Source organism: Rhipicephalus microplus, chromosome 1 (assembly GCF_043290135.1).
Source record: "Rhipicephalus microplus isolate Deutch F79 chromosome 1, USDA_Rmic, whole genome shotgun sequence".
Classification (NCBI taxonomy): domain Eukaryota; kingdom Metazoa; phylum Arthropoda; class Arachnida; order Ixodida; family Ixodidae; genus Rhipicephalus; species Rhipicephalus microplus.
This window is the reverse complement of record NC_134700.1, coordinates 220,853,966-220,877,284: the sequence shown is the minus strand read 5'-3', so window position 1 is coordinate 220,877,284 and position 23,319 is coordinate 220,853,966. Positions and strand designations below refer to the sequence as shown.

Genomic DNA, 23,319 nt, shown 5'->3' with positions numbered 1-23,319 from the left:
GTATGACGTCTAAAACGACAATATCATCAACAGTTGTGCCCTACTTACCGAGAAATTAGGGCAAATGCATGAGAACACGTGTGCTACGCGTAGAAAATTTGCAAAATGATCCCAATCACGTGAAAAGTACCGCCTACAATTATTCACTAGTCATCGAACTAGCTGCTTGAAATAAAACTTCCTGTGAATCAAGAAACAAAATAAAATGCTGTTTGTTCATTTCCATTTCGTTCAGAGAAAAAAGAACCATTACTATGGGGAATGGTGCGAGTTGTTCAATAGTCCAATTTTCGCCTGGTTTCCTGGCCATGGCAGGAAATCGTTAAATAGCTGTTGGTGCTGCTGTGCCTCCCGCTACTTTCACTCTGCTGCTACTGGTGTCGGCGGCCGTGCAGAAAAGCCAGGCAACAATGTTGCTTGGCAACAGTGACGTTAGACAGTTTGTTTCTTGAGGCGGGCAATTTGCGCTAACCTGATGCAGACCACTAATATGTGTGGTTTCATTTCAAAATAAACACTTCCTTGGCACAGAAGTAACTACGTGGTTTCTGGACCACTATTGCATCATCTAAGACACCGATTTCTTTCTTGCTAAGGGCAATGCCTCCTAGAAAAATTTATGCCTGGAACGTGAGCCGCGAACGCGCCGCCGTACCCTCGGATTTTACCCTCCCCCTCTGGTACGGAGGCAAACGCCTTTGGCGGCCGTCTCTTGCGAATGCAGCAATGCTCTCACAGTTGCCTCCGAGCAGCTGTGATCTCACGTCACAAAGCGGTACGGTAATGTCCCGCGACTGAGTGTTACGGAGGCGAGTGGTCACACGCGGCGTACGGTCGCAACATGCGACAAGAGGCATGGCCTCCAAGATTTTGTGCTGGCAGGAAGCTTTCAATTGAAAAGAGAGCGACGTTCCAGGCATAGTTCATCTAAGAGGCGTTGCTAAGGGATAATGATGCTCTGCTGACACATGCGTCACCTTTTCTGATGGCGTGAGCTTCAACAAGCAGCCTGACCCGTTGGTGTTTTTAAAGTCATGCCATTCTTTAAGCTATACCAACAGGTTCGACGTCATTCACTTATGAGAGGTAAAAGAGAGTTGCTTTAAAATGGTAACTCTAAAATGTTCACTTAACTAAACACTCTCTGAAAAATGTGACTACTTTAGAAGGAAAATAAGATCCCTTAAATACCAAAGAATGAAGGAAAGCTGGGTGCTGTTTCAACACAGAAAAACAGAAGTCGAGTTAAAGAAGAACTCGCCTTTCCGCAACCAGGCACTTCGACACCGTCAATTGGTCGGGGTATCTCAATGCTTTTGACGACACCATACTTGTTACATTCCTCATGAATGTCCTCGAGAATGTCCTCATACTCCTCTTCATCCTTCAGCTCTTCGGGGCACACGAGGTTCATGAGGCACAGCACCTCTGTCGGAGGGCCTGCGCCACCTTGAAGCTGTAATCCTGGTACTTGAATCTGCACTGGGGCTTGCTATTTCAGAAAAAGAAGAGAGAGTAAAATGAAAAATGTTAGAATTACACTCGTTTGTTATGCAGAGTTTGTGAAAAATCACAAAAAAGAAAAATATAGTTGAAACTCACACTCATTTGACTGTTCTTGGCACCAACACTTGCTCTTTGCACAATCAGTTTCTTATCACCAAGTTGCATTCCATTGAGCCCCATAATGGCCTGCAAAGTGAGAGCATGCAATAAACCACTGTGATGCTAAGTTATCAACCATGACTGCATCAACAAAGAGCTCACTAAAAAGAGAATACCTGGCAGTCGCATGTTATAAATACTCTAGACAATAAAAGTCCGCAACTTTGTTGAAGTAATGTGCCTCCACAGCTGCAAGGGAGTGGCCAACAATAAAGTGAACACCCATCACCACTTCTGAATGACTGTTTCAAATTATTTCTATGACTACAATGACGCTGTGCCACATTTCTTTCATGCAACAACTCGTCCAATATTATGTAGGGTGCCTGCCAGTTATGTCACTTTAACCATTACGCTATCACCATGCCTCCAATCCCACGAGCTTGAGAATTCGTCTCGGCAGAAGAGACACATTTTTTGAGCATGTTGTTATGAATGAACTGCTACCTGCCGCCATGAAGGCTCCCACAGGCTGGACTCCGAGCACGACTACCTGGGAATGTGCCTTGCAACTGAGGTGCATTAATGTGCAAAATGTGACACCCTTTGCGCAGTGCTCCCTCTCCCTTGCTGACATCCCTCTCAGACACACTGGATGCATCCAAGCTGCAAAGGTGCACCTTTTTCCTCCTTAGGTCCCAGTGCGCTTATAAAAGGCTGGCACATCTAGTCTCGAGTTTTTTCATCCACTTCCTCCGTCCCTGCTATGTTCTTGTGAGGAACTCAAAACTTTTTTTTTTTCTTTGGCTATTTTTGTGCCTTCCCCAGCACAGTCGTTGGGACCTAGTGTTATGTTACCCACGAGACCCCAGTGCCTTTCGTTAACAGATCCCCTAAACGATCTTTCTCCGCACCAAACATAACTGCAGAATGCTTACAATGCCAAGATAAGAAGCAGCCTTTACAAGGTAGCTCAGACAATAGTGCAGGGGGTCAAATGCATGGCCTGTCATGAATGGGACTAGATACAAACTTTTCAACACAGATAGCGCACAGGCTTTTGCTGAAATGTGGGAGGTACAAGAGGCAGCAGGGAGCCCTACAGCTAACAAACGATGACGCACACACCTGATCCGTTGTAGCAACCTCCACGTACTCGCAAAATGCATAGCCCTTGGAGAGTCCAGTAGCGCTGTCTTTCACAAGATTGAATGCACGTAGCTGTCCAAATGACATCAAGAGCTCCCTGACCTGTGAAATGTGAAAATGAAGCAAGGAAAAGTGCAGCAAAAAGAAAGTGTACATCAGTGAACACGCACACTGCTTTATGACACGAGCTGATGAAATGAATGCTTCCATCAGAAAGCATATAACTGCTTTAAAAAATGTACTTCCGTTTTCGATATCACAAAGGCACACTGCAAAGAAGAGAACCGAAAGGGCTGTGTTCTCTCTTGACAGAAAGCAAATCGTTAATTCACAGAAAATGCTGCCAGGTGTGTGGTGTGCAGCTAAGAGCCTTGCGTTTTCTTGGCAGTCAAATATTATCTGCCTGTCCCAGAGTAAAGAAATCAAGGTTAGTACTGTCACTACTACCTCCACCCCATGCCGATAGCTGCGATTGTTGCCAGCCACATCCCTAGTGCAAGATGCATTTGGCACAGAATGCACTCGGTGCATGAAGAAAGCAGCAGCTACACGTAACATGATGACCGAGAGCCCAATTTTGGCTTAAGTAATATTCTACATCATTTTGCAGCATGCAACACAGTCCTTTAAAACCAAATAATGTTGGCTTAGTGTGGTTGGTGCAGAGAGTTTTATAGATTCTGTTATTAGAACAAAACTGAGTGCTACAGGTATGCATCATCATGAGAGGAGAACATGGATAGCAGAAGTTCCTCATCCATTCGGCATGGATCCTTTCAACAAGCACACTGCAGCTTCAGTTATAGTTTTTGTGGTTTATATTAGGTGCTAGCTTTAGGCTTCTCTAGAGCAGTGCATTACTTTGGTTGCTGTATATTTTATTGGGCAATTTCCAGCCCATAAGTAAACTGCAGTATTTCCTAGTAATGTGCACTACTGAACCTGGATGGCTGGCAAGCATTGCCTTATTGTTTACTATTGTAAAATGCCTAACAAGTGCCCCCCTGTGGTGAAGGATAAGCCAACCAGATTTGGAAAGGGAGTGGGGCTTGCTCAATCCCAAACCAAAATTCAAGATGGCAGCAGGAGGGCCGCTAAGAACGAAAAATACCCATTCACGTTTCTAATGAAATGCTCTATTATTCATACGACAAAATTTCATGAGCAACCTAGGACACATATTCAGTGTACTCATTCTTGTGGTTCTTTTTACACAAATGATGCTCATCTTTAATTAAAGGACCACTGACATCAAATTTGAAAATTGATATGTGCCCATCATACGATTGCTTGGTGTGCAAAGGTCTTTTTGGCCAAATCTGAATGGCATCCGTCGCCCGGAAGTTATTTTAATTCGATGTCAAACAGCATAGAAAAGCTAAGGAGCAGAATGGAAAATAGACTGCCCTGCGACATCAACACTATATGTTCGGCGTGATAATTCCACAAATACCATCCTAAGTGACGATATGTTAGTAATAGTAACAATGACGTCGGCGATTTGATGTGTTTGGAGCCGACTCCTGGCCATGCTCTGACTAATGGCTCTCCTTGCTGTGTTGAAGCGTGCATGCGATTCATCGTGTCGCATCGACTGATTTGGTGTGTGCTCCACAGCGCGAGTACGATCATAAAGAGTGACAATGCGTGCCAGCATGTTGGGGAACCGCTGCGCAGTGAGAACCTGCACGTCGAAGCGCGGAAATCGCGTGGCGTTTCATGCCTTTGCAAACCACGAACCTCAACGCAGCCAGTAAGTTCACTTCGTACGCGCCGGTGGACAGAGGGACTGGACGCCTACGAAGAACAGCTGCATTTGCTCGCTTCACTTTGCGCCGAGCTGTTACAGGGTAAACCCTGTGTTGGCGAATCAGTTGGGTTTCACAGGCAGTACGAGGCCCCTTTTCGAGGCCGGGGCTAAAGGGAGAGGGGAAGAACGAGTTGGCGCTACTTAGCCTAGCCGGAGGCAAATGCATGGAGGGGCTTTAGTCTACATCATCAGAGACACAGCTGGACTAACTGCACATAAGCTCCTAGCAGACGAAATGCCAGTGTGCGTGACGTCACTATTCTTTGTGGAAGCAGCATCAGCTGTGCAGCGGCCTCGACGTAGCAGCGAGGTAGAGCTGAAAGCACTACAATTTGCCAGGCTTTTGACCCATTTTAAACCACGTTCGGTAGTGGATATATTAATCAATATTACAGATATTCATTCGTACCTCAGATGCATTTTAGGACACGAATCGCTTTTAGGGGGTCGATAGCTACTCGTTCACGCGAAAATCTTCACACAAGTAAATTTGATGTCAGTGCTTCCTTAAAAAAAAAAAAAAAGTGCTCTCCGGATGAGGTGGTGGGGGTGGTGCTTGCTTGGTCATTGGCACACATCTTAGGTCTCCCAGAAAAGGGAGAGAGCACTTGCTCAGCATCTTACAGTATATTGTTTTGTGCTAACAATACAACTTTTTGAAAATGGACAGAAATAAAAGAGTCAGGTACACTAAAGTAGCAGTGCGAAATATTTCATGGGTGAGCTTTCCTATGTTGCAAGGATGTCACAGTCATTCAAAAACCAGAAGGAAAAAGTTCATGCTGTGACCCTAACATGACAAATGCCGACAGAGTGAATGCACCATCAAATTTAATGTTCACCAAAGAAGGTGAAGACGCATGCTAAGTGATAAATGTAGCTGCAGCTGCAGAAATACACCCAGCCATAAACAAAAGCACATGTGCCTCCTAGCTTGAGCCTTTAATTGAACACCAATGAATAGGGTATATGAGGACATACAAAATAATAATACCTGGGGTTCTACATCCCAAAACCAAGATATGATTATGAGAGACACAGTAGGGGAAGGCTCCAGAAACCATCTCGTGTTTTTAACAAGCACCGGCATAGCACCAGTACACAGGCCACTAGCACTTCGCCTCAATCAAAGAGCAACCGCCACAACCAGGATCCACGAGGAAAAGCAATACAAGACTCATTCATGAAGTGCCCATGATGACCCGCTGGCCAAATAAAAATACTGATTATGCAAATGAACAGTGGTGCTACATTTCCTTTTGACATTACTAATAAATGTGTATGGGCTACAGACTACCAATACCAAGTGGCTCACTTATCTTGGTAGTTGCAATGCCATTTGTTAAAGCCCTATGTGAAATAGGCATGGAAACACTGAGTGATTTTCAAATTTGGAATGTAGTTCCTAGTAACTGCTACTTTCTTAAGAGTAGTATCTTAAACAGGTCCTGCTATAGATTTTTAATGCAGCCAGAAAATGCTGCCATTGACAGTCAAGGTTTTGGTGAACATATGAGTGAAATATAAAAAATGCTCTGCACAAGGCAGGGAATTTATGCTTACGTTTCAAAGACAACAATGAGTTGCTCTTCTCTTGGCAAATTACGTCAATAATGCGCCCTACTCCGTCACTGGAGGGAAGGATGCAGCTATTAGCCGATTTAATGATAGCGAGAACTGCTCAGTCATGATGCACACTGACACAGCTCCTTGCACTTTTGCCCCCTTGGTTTTAAATCTAATGAATGACTTACACCATGTCCTAGTAAATGAAGCCTCCTAATGTGGTAGCATAATATAGTTCTAAGCAAGGAGGGATGCTCTAAGGCTATGGTGCCCCTTTTCTAATGCAGTGCCCCATGCGTGCCTATGTCTATGTCTAATGTCAAGTAGAGTAGGCGTTTTGTCTGTCTTGGTCTATCTGCATGAACACAAACAGGTGCACGGCTGTGCCTTCTACCTATTCTGCTGGAAGCCGATGATTTTAGTGGTAGCACTGCAACACCGGGCGTTATCGCATGCCATAGCTATAAGCATGTTCCTAATAGCTACCAAGAAGTGAGCAAGAATCGCGTCAGCAGTGTCGCGTCCAAGCAAAGGCTTTTGTGCAGCCGCACGTATTTCAAAGCACAATGAGCCTCACTGCGTGCAATGCGTGATCTCTCCAGCAACACTGGCAGCAGTTGGCATAATGAAAAAGAATTACTGCTAGCCACCCAACACATTTAATGTTTAGTGCAGGTTAATAGAAAGAGGGAGAGTGGAAAGGTGGAAGTGAAAAATAAATGTGCTGGAGGGGGCTTGTAGCAAATGGCCAGGAAGAGATATTAACATAATGCAATGGTCTTGTTGCAAGCCACCACCTGGCAACTGACCGTGACGAAGATACCCCTCTTCAGAAAACAAAGGCTCAATGCTCCGACTCCACTTTTGAGAGCACATGTCCCAGCAGCATACAGCTGCACCCTAATTTCACTACCGGTGCAAAACTGCCACTGGATTCTGCCATATCAGCAGATCTCAGAAGAATCTGATTCTCCAGGATCAAAAAATGCGCGAACTTGGTCTTCAGGGTCGATGCGAATTTCTTACATTCTAACTTGAATGAGGGTCTTAAAAAAGCTTTTATTCATTGTCGTATCTAAATGAATATTACCACATATATGTATTATTGAATGAAGATTTCAAATCTGCAAACAGATTTCAAATGTCTCATTAAGAAAGGAAGAAATCACAAACTTCCACATGGTATTTATGCTTTTTTTGCATTGTAATTATGCATTTTATGCTGGTTCTGCTAAAAGGTCCACCCCACAGAATAAAGTGCTAGATGTAAAAACAATTATTTCTTTGATCAGAAAATTTTCAGGCTCTGGTGGTAAAAATGAGTTTCAAGCAATTAGCTGGTATTTATTAAATAATAACAATTCCATCACGTCAAGAATAAAAAAAAAACTAAAGCTTTGAGTTGTACCTCGAGTGTTGAGGAAAAGAATAATACCAGCTTTATTCAAATATGTTTCCAGAAACCACCTCAAAACTCTTACAAGGCGCACTCACTTCACAAAACTTTACCGATTGAACCTGTAACAAAAAATAAAGGTATTTTCCATAACATACTACTTTTCCAGAGCATACTTTGAGCTATAAATACCTTAAACTGTACAGGCAATTTTTAAATATCTGTTGCTACATTAATACCTTCATACCCCCCCCCCCCCCTTAATGAAAAACTGCTCAGCCTACAAACCACTACAAACTAGAAAATTCAGTAAAGGCTTATACTTTCAGGCAAAATGGCAATTCAGTGTTGTCCCAAATCTCGTCCTGGACAGGCTCCCCCTAAAAGCACATAGCATTTTAAAAATAAAAAGAAACAATGCAAATAGAGGAAAGGTAGGAAGACTATGCACATTCTGCTAACGCAGAATGCTGAACCTGAAGCAATTTGTCAGTAGTATTCATAAACTGATATGGTGACCTGGTTAAACTTTTACTGTTGCTGTGAACATTTATCCATATAACATCATTAATGACATTCTTACCTTTTCCCCAAATTAATTTTTCCTTAACAAATATCCACACAACAAACTTTTCCATAGAAATCTCTTCCACGAATGATCGTTCCAATGCCCGTCCGGCTGCAAAGCACATCTAGACGGCAGAGGAAATGCGCCGTAGGACAAAGAACACGGCGGCACTATCTGAAGTGAAAGCCGCCCACTACGATTGTTTAAGCTCTTCGCCCCGCACTGCGTGGGCTGTTAGTACCAAACCAATAATTGCGTTGGCTTTAGGTTTGTGTCTGCAAGCTTCCCCGGTAAAGTATTCATGACAATTTGGTACTGTTTCCGAGTGCTGTGCTCGTTTTCTGAGAGCTGTAGGCTTAGCGAGTGCCTCTATTGATAGAACATGAGCTCAGTGATCTGTGATAGTGTGAGTGCTACCAAATCTCAGAGGTTATAACAGTGGGCGAATGCACGCTTGTCCTTTTTATCTATAGATGGCGCTAGCAGTCTGAAAGTCTGGAACACATTCACGTTAAGAGAATGTTTATGTTTCAGTTTTTGTCGCAGTTTCTTTCAAGTTGAAGACGTAATTAGAAAGAAATCAATATCAAATTCAGATTAAGAAGCGCTCACCTATCTTGTTGGCAAAAAGACTACATTGATAACAAGCATCTGGGTATGCAACACCAACTGTACCATGAGCTTTTGGTTAGTGACACCAAAAAATACAAGAGGCTGCTGCGAATATCAAGGGAACAGCTGGTTAAGTTGCTGTTGCTTGTGGGATCACACATAGAACGACAAGACACCGTGATGCGATGAGCCATATCAGCGGAAATAAGGCTGCAAGTCATGCTACGGTGCCTTGCTTCAGGAAAGCATTGCACGTCTGTGCACTTACACTCAAAACATTGCTCCTTTTGTGTAGCATCTGAGACTGTTCAGTTTAACCTACGCATGAAATTGGGAAGCCTCGCTTATAGACCCGGCATTACGTTGTGTGTTGGAAAACGCCTGCAAAGTCTTGAAACAACGTGGGCTAAATCTATAGTTCACTAGAGCTAAATCTACAAAACCAAACGACAGAGAAAAACAAAAGCTGTGCTTGTTGCCAGACTCATAATGGCACCCTCAGCTAAATCTGTTGTGTTATTCAACGTGAATCTGAATGCTACCAAGAGCTTGATATTTTCTGTCCACGACTTCAACGGACGCGCCACGGATGGCACGAATCCGTGACGTCAGCCCGCTATGCGCCGTCCGCTACAGAAAAGACTGACTTCGTCCGTCATGTGATATGCCCTGACAGGCCGATTTGAGAGTTCTATTTACAACAACAACAACAACAAAAAACATTGCAACTAAGACCCATCGTGAATATGGCTACAATGATAAAGAAACAAATTTGCATGGTTCCTCCGGAGCCTCTACCCGTGCCTTCCAATAATTAACTTGCCTTTTAACGCTGCATATCATGTACCATCTGGGCAACTCAGAGAGTGCGAAAATTTCCTTTTGAAAAACGCACTCCACTAGCCTGCAGCTACATTATGTATTATTGCACAAGAAGCCTACCCTCTCTTATTTTATGGCATAGTGCAATTCAGCCCAATGTTGCACCCAGTAGATTAATACTTTCATCCTCAATCCTACAACCCACATAGGGATATTTACTTAAGAAATGTGGACCAATGAGGCAGTATTGCATTACTTCAGTGTACAAAGCAGCAGATGACTAACTCTAGAATGAGAAAAGTGTACGCACAAAGTACTGACTTGGAGAGCCTCTAGTTCCACCTTAACGTTATAATGTTTCATATATTCATATGCAGACTTGTAAACGTAAATTTATATGAGTTAACCTGATCAGTCCCAGTTATCTGTCATGCCGATTTGAGAGTTCTGTTTACAACAAAAAAATGCATTGCAGCTAAGACCCATTGTGAATATGGCTACAATGATAAAGAAACAAAGATGCATGGTTCCTCCAGAGCCTCTACCCGTGCCTCCCAACAATTACCTTGCCTTCTAATGCTGCATATCATGTACCATCTGGGCCACTCAGGGAGTAGGAAAATTACATTTTGACATACTCCACTAGCCTGCAGCTACGTTATGTATTATTACACAAGAAGCCTACCCTCTTTTATTTTATCAGCTACAGTTACTAGTTAGTATGCTTAAAAGTTAGAACCTTCCCAATAGGTGCATTGAACGATGAGTGATTCTGAAAAATCCCAATAAGGTGAATTAAAAAATAAAAGCCTTGCAAAGAAGGAAGACCTAGATGTCACTTTAGGTGGCTACTGCAGAATGTTTACAGTTTTCTCGACAATTGCATAAGATACGAGCTCGACCCTTGACACTGTAGACGAGCTCATGCATCTAGAGCTAGAACCTGAAATATTGGCCACTTCATCAATTTCATTAATTTAATTTTACACTATAAACTCTGAACTTTGAAAGGTACTTCTGTTCACAACATTACATGCACAGTTTTTAGTAATACGGAAGGAAACGATTCCTGATACCAGAGTCGGAGCATTTGCCCAATAAAAATAATCCTTGCAAATTCTAAATTTACATCAACTGAGGTAATAAAAGCAGTCGCTACACTAGTCACAAAAAAGTCCTCCAAATGGCAACTGAGGCAAACAGTCCATAACAAATCCAGCAATGCCCAAATAATGCTACTGTGCATACCTAGTACACGTCACCTGCCCTCCAAATTCTTGCAGCTCCAAAACACTGCTTCAAAAGGGACATTAACGAGGGATTAACCTAAAAGAAAACACACATTCTGCCTTTCAAGATGGAGTTTGTCTTATGCAAACTTACAGCCTTAGCATTGGCCCACTATGCTCGGATAGTGCATCCTAGCATGGAAAACTACCAGAACAACAAAATGCATGTAACAGTGCCTTTAACAAGGAAGGCAACACTGCTTCTAATTAGCATTGTGGGTAAATAATGCACCTTTAGTGGTCCTACCAAAACTGTCACACATCTTAAATTATGTTGCTTCGGTTTGAAAGGCTGCTTGGTTGGCAGCAGTATTGTCTGAAGCGTCACCCACTGCGACAATTTCAAAGAACTACCCATACACTTAGGCTGCAGCGAAAAGCACTGTTCAGGCTTCTCGTGAGGCACAGAAGGAAGGGAGGACAGGTTTGGTGCAGCTCTAGCTATGCAGCAATAGCGCGCGGCAGTGTGCCTTTAAAATCAACTTGTGACAGTAGCCACCGTGGCAGTTATGACAGCAAGAGTACTCGATGGCATCACCATCCATGCCACCACAGTTGCGTCGTCCTGTAAAGAGGCCGTCCCCAACGAGAGTATAGCTTAAACTTGCCTGCCAAGGGCCTCACAATTAGTGGCAGGAGGGGAAGAGCGAGTTGTGTGCGACTCGAGATTTGGTTTAGCAACTACGAAGAGGTAATCACCCTCCCAACCTTTGCTACAAAATTCAAAAAAAGAATGGGGGAGGAAAAAAAGAGAAAAAAAGAAGGAGGTGAATGAGTACAGAGTTTCTCCAACCAATGACGACTAGCACTACAATTAAGGCGCTTGGCTACACACGCACACACGCAAGTACATGCACAGGTACTGCTATAAATGCCACACTCAGAGAGACAATACCATTTTGAAAAAACAATCATTGCCTTATCTCTATTGCCAATCAGGTCATAAAAATTTCAAGTGACCTAGTTAGCAATGTAGATGAGGCTTTAGACACAGATAGAGTGTACCAAGACCATCACTGTGAGAACACGAAATCTTTGTACGGGTTAGCCACATGCACCTTTACATGTGTGCTCTGGAAGGCTGCTTGTAGCATAATAATGTAAAGCACACATGCTTTCGTTCGATACTTACGAGCACTTAGAAAGACTGGGCAAGTAGATGTCATAGTGACTATGGTGCAACTAAAATTCTATTATTAATTCTTATGCTGGGCTTCTTGCATTGTAGAAGTTTTTCTTAACAAAATTTGCAAACTTTTTTTTTGCGAAATTGTAAAAGAAGAGATGCATTTTGCACATTGCCAGAAATTGGTGCTCACAGTGGCCGCCTAGGCCCTGCATGCATAATGCAGTTTCGTTATCGTCAACTGGCAACCAAGCCATCACCAATAAAACAGGCTGCACGTGGATTGAACCTCGCATACTTACATTTCAGGATTAATCAACACCCGCAGTTTCATACACATAATAAGAATGGCAACATAGCTTGAGGCCCACTTAAAAGCTTTGCACAAAACACTAAATTACAATAAAGCAGAGACCACATTTGAAAATAAGATGAAACAATATAAAAGCAGTGTACCACCATTAACTAAATAAATAAAATAACATTGCTATGGCATGAATAAAATTATAAATTAGGAGAGCAATACTAGTAAAGCAAAAAAATTTGTCTAGTGCAATCTTTAAGTACGTGCAAGGCCATATCGCAGAACGGTTCCGAACAGCCTTCTGCAAGCACTTATTTCATCCTCGCCACATTCAGAAGAGACAAGACATGTAGGTGTCAAGCTGCTGAAGGAATTCAGGCATACAAGGTAACAAAAGTACTATGCCACAATCATTATTTATTCACAACGAAAGTAACTAAGTTGTCCAAAAGTATATTTTCAAATGGTCCGTGTCTCAAAACTTATTTGAGAGAAAATTTGAACAACACAGAGGGTAATGATAAGGAGAAAGTGAGAAACAAAACTGATGGCAACCATACCTGGTCTTCGTTTAGATAGTTTGGCAATCCACCAATGAATATTTTATGAGGAGAGTCCTGCACTACCGTTGAAATAACACCTGAAAGAGAACCCAAATCCAGTTGTCTCCCGCCCTAACCCACCAGAGAGTTCCTGGGGAGGAATAGGAAGGCACAAGAAAGGAGCACAGTGGGAAGAAAAACTGAAAGAAGGCAAAGCGACGCACGGAAAAACACTTAGACGTGCCAAGCCAAACAGTGAAGGAGAATTTCAATGACTAGCATGGTTAAAATATTTTCCAGTAATTAAAGCCCCAAGCACTGCCTCCTCCATAGATTGTTGGGTGGTATATGACAGTGATAGATTGCACCAAACGTGCTGGCACGAAAGTTACATTCTACAGAGGCGTGAACAGGTTTTTCTGGGTGCACTGCTGGCAATTCACGCACAACGGCACGACAGTCGCGTCGAAGTGAAATCTAACGCGAAAAGGTGCCTCTTGAAGCTCGCCGGAAGCACTGCCGCGTACAGAGATAAGACGTACACACTCCAATGGCTGCAAATAAAAGACTGTGCAAGAAAAAAAAAAGAAAGATGGAGAGAAAGAGAAACTGCGTTTGTCCAGAGACTCCACTGATGCGGGGCTCGGACCTGAAGGCTTCTAATGCCCCCCTTTTACCTAAAACTGTGCGGGGAAAAAAAAAGAGGAGGAAAAAAAGGAAGATTCCAATTTTACAATAAATTAATGGCAAATTTTCCAGTTTAAGAATATCTGTACATATCACAGAACACTAGCCTGCCTTACAAACCGCACCTACTTGAGAAAATAAAAGATCGTGCATCTGATTGAATAACGATATAGCCGAACCTCGATACAATGAATCACATCCTAACCTACAACACTTTTGTTACAAATGAACATGCCAATTTTTAGATTATGTATATGTATTCCAATTAGGTCTGTCTAAAATAAGAACAAGCAGTATTATGTCCCCTAAGGAACAGAAACCTGTTAAACAGATGACCCGGTAGCAGCTTGTTATGCCCATTCATGGTGAGTGCCCAATGCTGAACTGCCAACATGCTTTTTCACTGAGGTCGACAAGCAGCCAAATGATCAGCACAACCATGTGGCATAAGTACACTGTTTGCAAGCTGCGTGCCAGCCAAGCTACAAGGCTGAGTGTGCATGCATGTTGTGGATGTGCTATCTGTGGCCACAGCTGGGCTTTGACAGACTTGCCATGAGGATATACTTTGAGTTGTCAGTGAGCAAATGTTTTCTTTGAATTTTATTAATGGACTACTCAATGAAACATGAAATTATCGGACCAAATTGCGATTCACGTCACTATAACTAAGGATTACAGTAATTTTCATCATATCGAAGCTCGACTGTTACAACTGTCAACTCACTCGAATCTTATTCACAGGCGTAAAACAGTAAAGACGAAAATACTATACACCACTTTTAATTACAATAGCTGGCATTGCACAACCACTATAATGAATAAAGAAATAATCACAACTGAGCTCTCAGTGTAATATGAATGCCTCTGTAATGCGTATCACTCAACGAAACAAACGCACATTCCTAACGATACGAAAACACCACAATCCACCCATTATCACATAAAAAAAAAACCATTAACTCAAACATAATCTAGACAGAGTCTAGCAAAAATGGTCAGTGAAAATACCCGCTCATTCTACAGTGTGCACATTATTTAATAGCCCCTCCAGATTCTGTCCAAGCAAAACAGCTTAGATTTTCACACATTTGTGAACTGCCATAGCAAAATTTTTCAGATTTTTTTTTTTTTTTGGAATTGCTTGGTTCAAAATAGACCTTTACATCTAGGTTTTATCATGCAAGGGCCCCACTATGCAGCATGACAAGAAAACCTGTCACAATCAAAATGATTTTGAATCATGTAACGAGGCTACACAACTTCAGGAAGATGTAATGTCTTTAACCCATTTAGTAGGTAACAAGTTGGCATACAGGTACAACCATCCATATGTATTTTCAGGTTTGTTAGGTAATGGTAAATTGAATTTAGCTTCTGCATAACTTTGCAACTTCTAAATAAATTACCTTTCCTATAACTTTCCCCTACATGCAAAATGCAAGAGCAATACCCATTAGTTTAGTGATTTCCCATTAAAGACTTGACAAGACAAGACAGGCATATTCTTGCAGACATTAAATACTGTGCCCGTATGACAAGAGTTTTCAAAACTCTGCCTGTACTTTGCAAAGAACTTGAGAAGTTAGTCAAAGCGTTTAACTTCATTCATAATAAAGGGCAACCCAATGTTTTCTTGTCACAGTGGTTTTAAAAAAGCCAGAATGCATTCTAGAGAATGAAGCAAACAAATAAAGAAAAAGAAATATGAGAGAGAGAGAAAGGATAATTGAGGAAAAAGAGTGAATGGCCAGAGAAAGAGGACCCACCTGGGACAGCCACCGATGGAGTCTCAGACATGCCCGGCATTGGCTGATAATCATGGGGCCGCCTGATCTTCAAGCTCTGGCCCTTGAAGTTGATGCCGTCAAATGCCATGGCCTGGGTTGTCTCATCAATTGATCGGAACTGAACAGAGCGAGAATGAAATAAATAAATAAATCAGGTGATTGAAGCAGCATCAAGAAATGCCTGCACAACTATGTGCAATTCTTTACCTCTAAAAATGCAAAGTTTTTGTCCAGGTTGATCTGGCAAGCTAGCACAGGGTTGCCCGGTGCTTGGGAGAAACCACAGGCATGCATCTGGGCATTGAAGTAGTCCATCATTTCCTCCTGAAAAGAAATAATGTGACAATATAAATTTATGGTGTTCTGCAGTAGTGACTGCGCTGTCAAAAAAACATCCCATACAGCAGCTAGAAAACAAGGTCCTTCGCGTTTAAGTTTTCTCAAAAGACAGAACGAGATAACAAGATCCTTCGCGTTTAAGTTCACTCAAAAGGAAGTGAGAACTCATGCTTCTATAAGCCATGCATTAGTTCTGCCATGTGTGGCAATGCACTCTCTAATATTAAATTCAAATATACAGCACCAGCACATCTGAGCAGAGCAACAGCGATAAGGGCAATGTGGAGAAAGAGATACAGTGAATGAATGAGTGGACGAGGCAAGGAAAAGAAAATTGGGCGACCCCTAAGCTTCGCTTTCAAGAGCTAAACATGATAGCATTATTTGCATGCCAAATGCACACACGCTATTGCCTTCCCAATGGCACGCTTGCATTCGCTCCTCGATGGAGACAAACTGTGCCGCAATGAAACTCAAGGTGGAAACACCTTCCTTCTCCAGTCTTAATTTGCATCGACCCTTATTTTCACTCATGACCAGTTGCTCCTTTGGTCACAACCAAGGACGCCACCTCCACTGTCGACACTGGAATTTGTGCGAAACGAACCTATGGCATTAAAAAAACCCATGCAGCAATGCATCATGGGTACGTAAGGTGAGGAAGGGGGTGGTTGCCCAAGTGACGGAGAAGCCTTTACTCTCTCTTGGCTTGGGTCGAACCTATGGCATTAAAAAAACCCATGCAGCAATGTATCATGGGTACTTATGGTGAGGAAGGGGGTGGTTGCCCAAGCGACGAGAAGCCTTTACTCTCTCTTGGCTTGGGTCACCTGTAAAGCTATACCTTATCGCACATTTTTTCTGCTCAGTTTTCTGTCAGAAAATATGAAAAATAATTGCATTGTCATACAGTGCACGTCACACTATCACACCAGTGACCTCAACTACAGTCGCCGACCATTTATTCAGACTCGACGGTGTCATAACCGGCATGCAAGGGACGCTCATCGGCGTACCTGCCATACGCTGTCCGCGTTCTACAGGAACGCGGGAAATCTCTTGGCGCGCTGCGAGGAACGCGCATCGGCAGGCCTGCTGTACGCAGTCGGCGTCTAGCGCGTGCACGGACGGCTATAAAAGGAGTGTGTCAGGAGTGCGCTGAGCTCTCTCTCTGGACTTCGCTGGCCCGCTCGTCTCGAGTGCGCTCTGTGCCCTTGTGATGGAAAGGCGCATCAGTACGCTCTCGTTGCCATGTACTTCTCTTGTAAATATGTAAATTAAACGTATCTTCTACTTGTTCGTGAGACGCGTCGCAAGAGTCGTCCTCCGCCGGATCCTGGGTGGCATCCTCAACCCCTCCCCGGGCATATCAACTGGTTGGCAGTGGCGGGATCGGTTCGTGTTCTTTCCTGGTACTGATACTGGTGAGTGCTCACTTTCCGTAGAGATTCTGCCAGGTGTTTTGGATAGATGGTGATGTTTATCCAAAAGGGTAGATTAGTTGCTGCTTTGTGAAGGATTGGGTTTATTAGAGGTACCTTCACGGCAGTTTGAGCAACGAAAGTCTGCACGGGATGACCATGGACTTGAACGAATTGAGGAAACCGGATTTAGTGCTGTTGTGCCAGGAGCTGGGGATTGAGGTGGCGACTATACATAGAAAGCGACTTTTAATACAGGCGGTTAAGGATTCTGGCGCGGATGCGGAGGAGCTCGCCGAGTGCTGGGAGCTAATTCAGGAGAGGATGAAAAGGGCACAAGAAGTCGAAGAGCGAGAGCGCCTTATGTTTGAAAGAGAAACCGTCAGGCGCAAAAAAGAAGCGGAAAGCCAAGAAAGGGAGCTTGAGCGCTTGCGGCTTCAGCTTAAGATTGCAGAGGCAAAAGGCGCTAGCGATCTGGGAACAGAAAATGCAGAGATTCAGGCAGGTGCACGAGTGAGCATGAGGGACCTCTTGCAGCCTTACAAAATGAGCGAGGACATAGCGTTGTTCCTCGTAAATTTCGAAATAACTTGTGTGAGGATGGGGTTTGATCGTGCCACGTGGCCTCAAAAGCTACTAATGCGAAGCAGCGGACACACTTGCGCGTTTGCCAGCAACAGACGCGGATGACTATAACAAAGTGAAGGCTGCCCCCCTAAAGAAATTCCGGCTTTCAGCAGAAGCGTTTCGCCGCCGGTTTAGGGACGCGCAAAAGAAAACGGGCGAGACATTTCAGGAGTTTGCATTCAACATGAAGGCCGATTTGGTGGAGTGGCTGAAGGGAGAAAGTGTCTACGAGGATCGGAATAAGCTGGTGGACTTGATCTGCCTTGAGCAATTTTACGGGTGCTTGGATGAGGAAATGCGCTTGTGGATTCAAGATAGACCTGGGGAGACAAACATGGAACGCGCGGCTGAGCTAGCTGATGAGTACACCGTCCATCACCAGTCAGAAAAAGCACGCGTTCGTCCATTCAGCAAACGGCCGCTCAAAGATTGCTCTGTGCGTAAAGGCGCCAGCTCTGCAATGAATGCGCCCGAGACCGAAGCGAAGGAAAACTCGGGGAAGGAAAAGAGTTTTGAGGTGAAAAAGCCACTTTTGTGTTTCCAGTGCCAAGAGCCAGGACACATAGCGGCTGGCTGTCGGAAACTGAAGGTAGTGTTTTCTTTTACGGGCAGTGGCGACGAAAATATGCAGCTTTTGAGACCGTACCTTCGAGACTTAGTCGTAAATGGAAAAGAATGTAAGGTCCTTCGTGACTCCGCAGCTACAATGGACATTGTCCATCCTGAATACGTTGAAGCTAAACACTTCACGGGTGAGTGCACGTGGATAAAGCAGGTAGTAGAAAAGAATAGCGTTTGCCTGCCTATCGCAAAGGTAACAATTGAGGGTCCATTTGGGGTACTGGAGACTGAGGCAGCAGTATCTCCGAACCTACCGAAGCAGTACCCGCACCTTTTTTTCGAACAAGTCTGATATTATTTTGAAGCAGAGAGCTCTCAGCTTCGGGGAATTCGTAGCACAGGCTATTACCCTATCTAAGGCGCGCGAGCTCGCCGCTGTGAGGACTAAGGAAGTCGAACAGCCAGTACCAGCTGATCACTGTGAGCAAGCATCAACTAGTACGCATGAGGAAGGAAGCATGTCTGGAGCACCTGTGGCAGTGGACAATAGCAGTGCTAGAGGCTGCTATTCAATCATCAACGCAAGTGCCCGCATGCTATACAATGGAACAGGCGTTTCCCCATATTGTGCTACCACATTCTGAAAGTTTACTTGACCTCCTCAATGTCGACAAGGAAACTTTAGTGCACGAACAAGATCTACACCCGTCGATGCAAAATCTAAAGAAACTTGTCCAGGAAGGAGTATCTCGTAGGCGAATAGGTCTCCAATGCCGTTCGGGTCTTTTGTATCGTCAATACAAAGATAAGAAAGGGGTTCATTACGACCAGCTGGTTGTCCCTGAGAAGTATCGGAAACAGATTATTCGCCTGTCACATGGCGAGGGATGGGCTTGCCACTTGGGAGTGAAGAAAACTAAGGTGAGGTTGTTAAGGGAGTTCCATTGGCCTTGTTGCTTTAAAGATGTCGAGAAGTATGTACAAACATGCGATGCATGCCAAAGAGTAGGAAAACCACATGAAATCCGGAAAGCACCCATGAAGTTGGTGTCGCTAATCACAGAGCCTTTCAGGCGCCTTGTTGTAGATGTAGTAGGCCGCTCCCGGTGACCAAATCAGGCTATAAGTACCTTTTAACCATGATTTGTCCAACCACAAAGTTTCCCGAGGCTATTCCACTGAGTGAAGTCAATTCAGTAAATGTGGTGGATGCGCTACTATCTGTTTTCTCAAGAATAGGTTTTCCAGCAGAGCTCCAAAGCGATCAGGGTAGCGTACTTAACAGCGCTCTGACGACGGCGTTTCAAGAACGGTGCGGAATTCGCATTGTTCAAAGTTCAGTGCAGCACCCGCAGAGTAATAGTGTGGAGGCGTGGCACGCTGTGCTAAAAAGAGTACTCCGCGCGATTTGTTACGAATAGAAGAAAGATTGGGAGGCTTGTTTACCTGCCACTTTATTCGCCTTGAGATCTGTGCCACATGAGTCTACTGGGTTCAGTCCTGCAGAACTAGTTTATGGAAGGTCTCTAAGGTCACCCCTCCGCATGCTGCGCGAAGCATGGGAAGGCCGCGGAGAAGATCATACCGTAGTTGACTACGTATTGAAGTTCCTAAACCGTCTTCAGTCATGTAAGGAGTTGGTGGAAACCAACATGAAAAGCACCCAAGTTAGGGCCAAACTGTACTATGACAAAAATGCCCGCAAGAGAACTTTTGCTGTGAAAGACAAGGTGTTATTGTTAAACACTTCGCGAAAGAATAAATTGTAAGTACAGTGGGAAGGTCCTGCAGAAGTGGTAGAAAAGCTATCAGACACGAACTATGTCGTTAAAATGCCAGGGCGGCGTAAAGAGGTTAAGATCTACCACTCCAACTTATTGAAGCCTTATAAGGAACGCGAAGCGGTGGTTCAAATGGCGCTTAATGTACCTGAGGAGGTAGAAACCAATTTTCAGTATCCAGAACAGAAACATGAAAATTCGTTCGAAAAGCTCTTAGCAGATATTGAGGAGAATGCGCACCTAAGCAACCAAAAAAGGCAGGAGCACAGTGAATTAGTGCGCGAGTTTGAAGGTTCCTTTAGTGACACGCCAGGAAAGACCACTCTAATAGAACACGACATAGAACTGATTTCTAACGACCCCATTCGGTCAAAACAGTATCGTTGGTCTCCTAGACAGAAAGAAATCTTGGAAAGTGAAATCAAACGCATGTTGGAGCTTGGTTTGATTGTCGAAGCGGATAGTGAGTATACCTCACCTATATTTCTCGTAGAAGCTCCAGGCAAAAAGCCTAGACCATGCATTGATTATCGTCAGTTAAATGCAGTAACTCGGGACTAAACCTACCCCGTCCCTAACCTAGAGGAGAGAATAGAAATCATAAGCCGTGCAAGGTATATATCGACGCTCGACCTGACCAGAGGCTACTGGCAGGTTCCGCTAACTGAACGGGCAAGCCGCTATGCCAGGTTTATTTCTCCTCTTGGAACTTTCCGTCCCTTAGTCCTTAGCTTTGGGCTGAAGAATGCACCATTTTGTTTCTCTCGGCTAATGGATCACGTTCTCAAAGACATGCAGGAATACGCTTTGCCATACTTGGATGACATTGCGATTTTTTCTGGTAGCTGGGAGGACCACCTCTCGCATCTGCGACAAGTGTTAACGCGCTTGCATATTTCGGGGCTGACCGTAAAGGCAGAGAAATGTCAGTTGGGAAGAGGAGAGGTCAGCTACCTCGGCCACAAGGTTGGTCAAGGTTACCGGCGTCCGCTAGAGGTTAAAATCGCAGCAATAGCTGGTTACCCCCAGACCTACCAGTAAAACTGACATTCGATCCTTTCTTGAATTGATTGGGTACTACCAGCATTACATTGCCAACTTTTCAGAGATTGCTAGTCCACTCACAGATAGCTTGAAAAAGAACGAACCTATGAAAGTGCAGTAGAGTGAAGAGAAGGAACGCTCATTTGCTGCTCTGAAATCTGCTCTGTCCAGTTCGCCTGTGTTGAGAGTGCCCGATTTTGACCGCCCGTTTGTACTGCAGTGCGATGCTAGTGATCGGGGAATGGGAGCTGTGCTCAGTCAAAACGACGCTGAAGGGAACGAACACCCTGTGGTATTTGTCAGTAGAAAACTCACGATTCGTGAGCAGGCGTACAGTGCGTCGGAAAAAGAGTGTGCGTGCCTCGTATGGGCAATACAGAAACTGCGATGCTATCTGGCTGAATCCCATTTCGTGGTCCAGACAGATCATTGTCCTTTAACATGGCTGCACAGTATGTCGTCGAAAAATGGAAGGCTTTTGCGTTGGAGTTTAGCGTTGCAGGAGCATAGCTTTGAGCTCAAGTACCGCAAAGGCAGAGACAACGGTAACGCCGATGGCCTGAGCCGAGGTTTTCCGTAGCCGAATAGCTAAAGGAAACGCTGAACTCTACAATTCTTTTGAGTCCTTTGTCAGACGCAAGTGCTACTATTTAGCCTTGTGCGTGTGTGCGCGCGGTTTTATTTCTTTGTTCAAGTTCACTTGGTCACCACCATAGTGTAGTCTTCTGCTGTGCAATAAATTACGAGCCTTGCAGCAAGTTACAGCTGGTGATTCTCGGGAGAGCTGAGTGTTCTCAGTGTGGGTGTCCGGTTTGAGAGCGTCTTCCCCGCTAAAGGCAGGCAGAAGATTGCTATGCCTACCGGTCCAACAGCATGGCATGGTGGACACGACGAACCAGCTATTGCGGACTGTGGCCCTTCGGTAGGGCTTCCTGCTTCCTTCGGCCAGTGGACGGCCAGTAGACGACCAGGCAGCGGTGACGGGGCCTTTGCAGCTGTGAAGAGTCCCATGCTGTGACCAAGCGTGTCATGTGCTGGGCCTCTTTACGACGTCGAGGTGCGCCTACCGTAAGACCTGCTATGTGGTGAGTGCCTATGTGTTCAGGTGGACAGTGTTGCGCCTACAGAAACGGACTACGGCCACTTCTGGGAGCAGCGCCACTGCAGCCCTTACGTGACCTCTTCGGACGGCGAACGAGCTGTCATAACCGACAATACAAGGAACCGGCATGCAAGGGACGCTCATCGGCGTACCTGCCATACGCTGTCCGCGTTCCACAGGAACGCGGGAAATCTCTTGGCGCGCTGCGAGGAACGCGCATCGGCAGGCCTGCTGTACGCAGTCGGCGTCTAGCGCGTGCATGGACGGCTATAAAAGGAGCGTGTCGGGAGTGCGCTGAGCTCTCTCTCTGGACTTCGCTGGCCCGCTCGTCTCGAGTGCGCTCTGTGCCCTTGTGATGGATAGGCGCGTCAGTACGCTCTCGTTGCCATGTACTTCTCTTGTAAATATGTAAATTAAACGCATCTTCTACTTGTTCGTGAGACGCGTCGCAAGAGTCGTCCTTCGCCGGATCCTGGATGGCAGCCTCAACCCCTCCCCGGGCATATCAACGGGAACCACCGAAAAGTCAGAATAATAAGTAGTCCGTAAAAAACAAACTAATTCGAAAAAAAAGCACCTTTATTGGCCCGATTGCATAAAAAAACTGTCAATACGCGTCTGCACACACGCACACTGATGCGTGACTACGTCGGCCTGTACCTCTGTGTCTGGCCGTCGCTGTAGACAGACAACGGCATTGATATGGCCTGCGCTAAGTCCGCATTTGATGGCTGTGGTGCGGGCTGCGCGTGATCGTCGGAATCACTGTCCGCCAGTGCCAGTTCGCAGACCTGACAGACGATCTCGTCATCGTCCAACTTTGCGCAAGGCAAGAGAGAAGTGTCGAAGTTGGCAAACTCTTCAAACGTACCCGCCCCCACATCGACCCCATTAGCACGGAGGTCGTGCAAAATGTCGGCTGCTGCGGTAGGCGGACTCTCAACCGCGGGATCCTGGCCTGTGGCACTGTCCTCCTCAACATTAGTCATAAATCCTGCGTGTCGAAAGCAGTTGTGGATTGTTTCCCGAGTCACTGACTTGGCATCGGACATGTTGATGGCTGTCAGAACACCCACGTGTAGTTTTTGTTACTGTCCACGCATAACAGCATACGATTCAGGAGGCGCGACGGGTAAGTTTTTGATCACGCCCTGGTCCATGGGCTGCAACACACTTGT

At 44.8% G+C, this 23,319-nt stretch overlaps 1 protein-coding gene across 1 annotated transcript in view; it reads right to left on the bottom strand.

Moving 5' to 3' along the window:
• The window catches only part of U2af50 (U2 small nuclear riboprotein auxiliary factor 50), a 37,918-nt gene that overhangs the window by 2,019 nt on the left and 12,580 nt on the right, over positions 1-23,319 (bottom strand). The window contains exons 5-10 of the mRNA XM_037412456.2: positions 15,474-15,590; positions 15,246-15,384; positions 12,808-12,887; positions 2,734-2,856; positions 1,603-1,692; positions 1,262-1,492 (exon numbers count right to left, since the gene is read on the bottom strand). Of these exons, the coding sequence (XP_037268353.1) occupies positions 1,262-1,492; positions 1,603-1,692; positions 2,734-2,856; positions 12,808-12,887; positions 15,246-15,384; positions 15,474-15,590 (780 nt within the window). The remainder of the gene's footprint in view (positions 1-1,261; positions 1,493-1,602; positions 1,693-2,733; positions 2,857-12,807; positions 12,888-15,245; positions 15,385-15,473; positions 15,591-23,319) is intronic.